The 2,259-nt window shown below is 39.0% G+C and overlaps 1 protein-coding gene across 1 annotated transcript in view; it reads left to right on the plus strand.

The window, feature by feature from the left end:
* Positions 1–209: 209 nt before the first annotated feature.
* The window catches only part of LOC122156503 (glycerol-3-phosphate dehydrogenase 1-like protein), a gene marked incomplete at its 5' end in the record, with an annotated part of 15,872 nt that continues 13,822 nt past the window's right edge, over positions 210–2,259 (plus strand). Inside the window, 2 exons of the mRNA XM_042811265.1 lie at positions 210–213; positions 1,206–1,346. Of these exons, the coding sequence (XP_042667199.1) occupies positions 210–213; positions 1,206–1,346 (145 nt within the window). The remainder of the gene's footprint in view (positions 214–1,205; positions 1,347–2,259) is intronic.

Here is a 2,259-nt window from a genome sequence, read left to right on the forward strand (position 1 = left end):
TTTCTCTATGTGGAAGTAAATTGAAAATGAGAGCAAGATTAATGGCTCTAACCATGCTCAACATAAAAATGTGGCCTCAACTTTGGAAGGGAACTGGCCTGGTCAGTTAGAATTGAAAGGATTTAAAGTATTCTTCAGGATGAGAACTAGGTTATTCCTGCAAGCCACCTGTGTTCATCTGATTCTCAGTTCCCTGTTGCTGTTTGCAGTCGGGTGAGTGTGTTAGGTGTAGCACTGCCAGGGCAGGACAGTGGAACTCCACAGACACTCTGTGTTGGCATAACATGCCAGTGGGTGGCTTGCTTGGGAATCTTGCCCCAGAAACATTACCAGAAAAGTCTGCAGCAGCTGGCAGTTCAGTAAAGATTTTAGGCAGGAGAAACATGAATTGCCATCAATTGCAAGGTTTTGGGTTATTCTTTTTGTTTTCTGTCTTATCTTTAACAGTCCCTTTCCCCTAGCCTTTAGCAACAAGCATGATGTTTCTCCTGTCCATTACCTGCTCACTCACATTTGTTCTTCTTTACCTGTGGGTTAAGCTTCTTCCTAGATTCTAAATCTTTGTGTTATTTTGTGATGGTCATCAAGTGTAAGGAAAGTGGAGTCCATGAAGTGTGAAGTAACCCACCTTCATAAAGACTAAACACATTCTACTTTTTACCTGTGCGACCTGGTGTAGGGAACCTGCTTTGGCAGGTGGGTTGGACTCGATGATCTCTGGAGGTCCCTTCCAACCCCTACAATTCTGTGATTCTATGGGTGCAGACAGCAGGAGTATGAATTAGAGCATATAAGAGGACTGGGGAAGAAATTTGATTGTTCAAGGAATTAAGGAAACAAGTTTTCCCAATGAAGTAATGTATCAAAAGTTCAGGTCATTTTGTCAAAGAGAAGACAGCTTCTTATTTGATATTTTCTGACTCAAAAGAGTTGTTTGAATGTTAGAGTGCACTTTGAATTTTTTTTACACCAACTGTACTGGTGACTGTGAAGATGCTTCTGTCAGGGCATGTAATAGATTATCTGAAAACCTCAATTCTTTGGCTTTTCTGGGATGCTTATGTTATTATTATTTTCGATTATGAAGCTCAGTAATTTATAGCATTCTGAATAAGACCCAAATGTGCTTTTACTAACCTAAGAACATTTGTGCATAGGGTAAATTTTAGGAAGTTATGTGGTCTTTCTTTCCCTTTCCTACATAGGTTGCTGTCCCAAACCTTAATGAAGCTGTACAGGATGCAGACTTGCTGGTTTTTGTCATTCCTCATCAGTTCATTCATAAGGTCTGCGATGAAATCACAGGACGAGTGCCCAAGAAAGCTCTCGGTATAACTCTGATAAAGGTAAAGCAAGTACTGTGCATAAAAAACAGATAATATGTTGTGGATTTTCTAAAACCAGATAGTTTGCAGTTTAATATGAAAACCCTGTGCTACTCCCTAGATTGTTTCATTAAACCTTTTGAGGTGCAAGACTGGAATTTGTCTCAGTCGTTAGTGGAAGAAGAAAATGAGGCTGTTCACAAGACTTGAAAAGAAAGGGGAGAGGAATATGTTTTGCACCATCAAGCTTTGCAGTCTGTTATTTCTTGTTTCCAAATGCATCATTAGATGGAGAGCAGAGCACAAGCATAATGCTTTGATTGTTAATGCTCATCCCACACACTGAGTTAATCATTTTAAGAACTACTGGGAGAATTCTGTGTGACTGAGCTCTTGTTCATATCATCGATTATGTTGCAACAACAGAGATTATTCAGCATAGCCCTAAAGGATTGTTCAGACATGGGAACTTGGAGTGGGGCTGAGATGTAGGAAGTAAGTGTTTCATTGGAGGCTTTATGGTTTTGGTGATAGAAGTTTTAAATGTTTCTTCTCTTGTGTTGTGTTTTTTTTTAGTTCCTCTGAGGTTATCAAGAATGCTTTCTACTTAGTTAAGAGTAGACCATTTTCTCAGCACGTATTCCCTTGTCCGCTATCATTTTTGGCAAACAATCAATTGATGGATCATTTAGGGATCAAAAAGTTCAAAAAGAAAAAAGAAGGAAAAGTACAAAAAGACCCTATGACTGCTGACCACAAGCTTGTCTTTAGTTTGACTAAACCCATCAAATTTGTGTTACTTTGTCAGTGCTGGCTTGATATATTACTGAGAGGTATGAAAAAGTAATGCTTCCTGAGTGCACTTGCTGCATTTTGTGGAAAAGCTTTCCATATGGTAGAAGGATAAAATGAAGCAGCATTAAAAGAGCTGAAT

Source organism: Centrocercus urophasianus, unplaced genomic scaffold (genome assembly GCF_019232065.1).
Source record: "Centrocercus urophasianus isolate 14NV4802_14NV808 unplaced genomic scaffold, USGS_Curo_1.0 seq_1244, whole genome shotgun sequence".
Classification (NCBI taxonomy): Eukaryota; Metazoa; Chordata; class Aves; order Galliformes; family Phasianidae; genus Centrocercus; species Centrocercus urophasianus.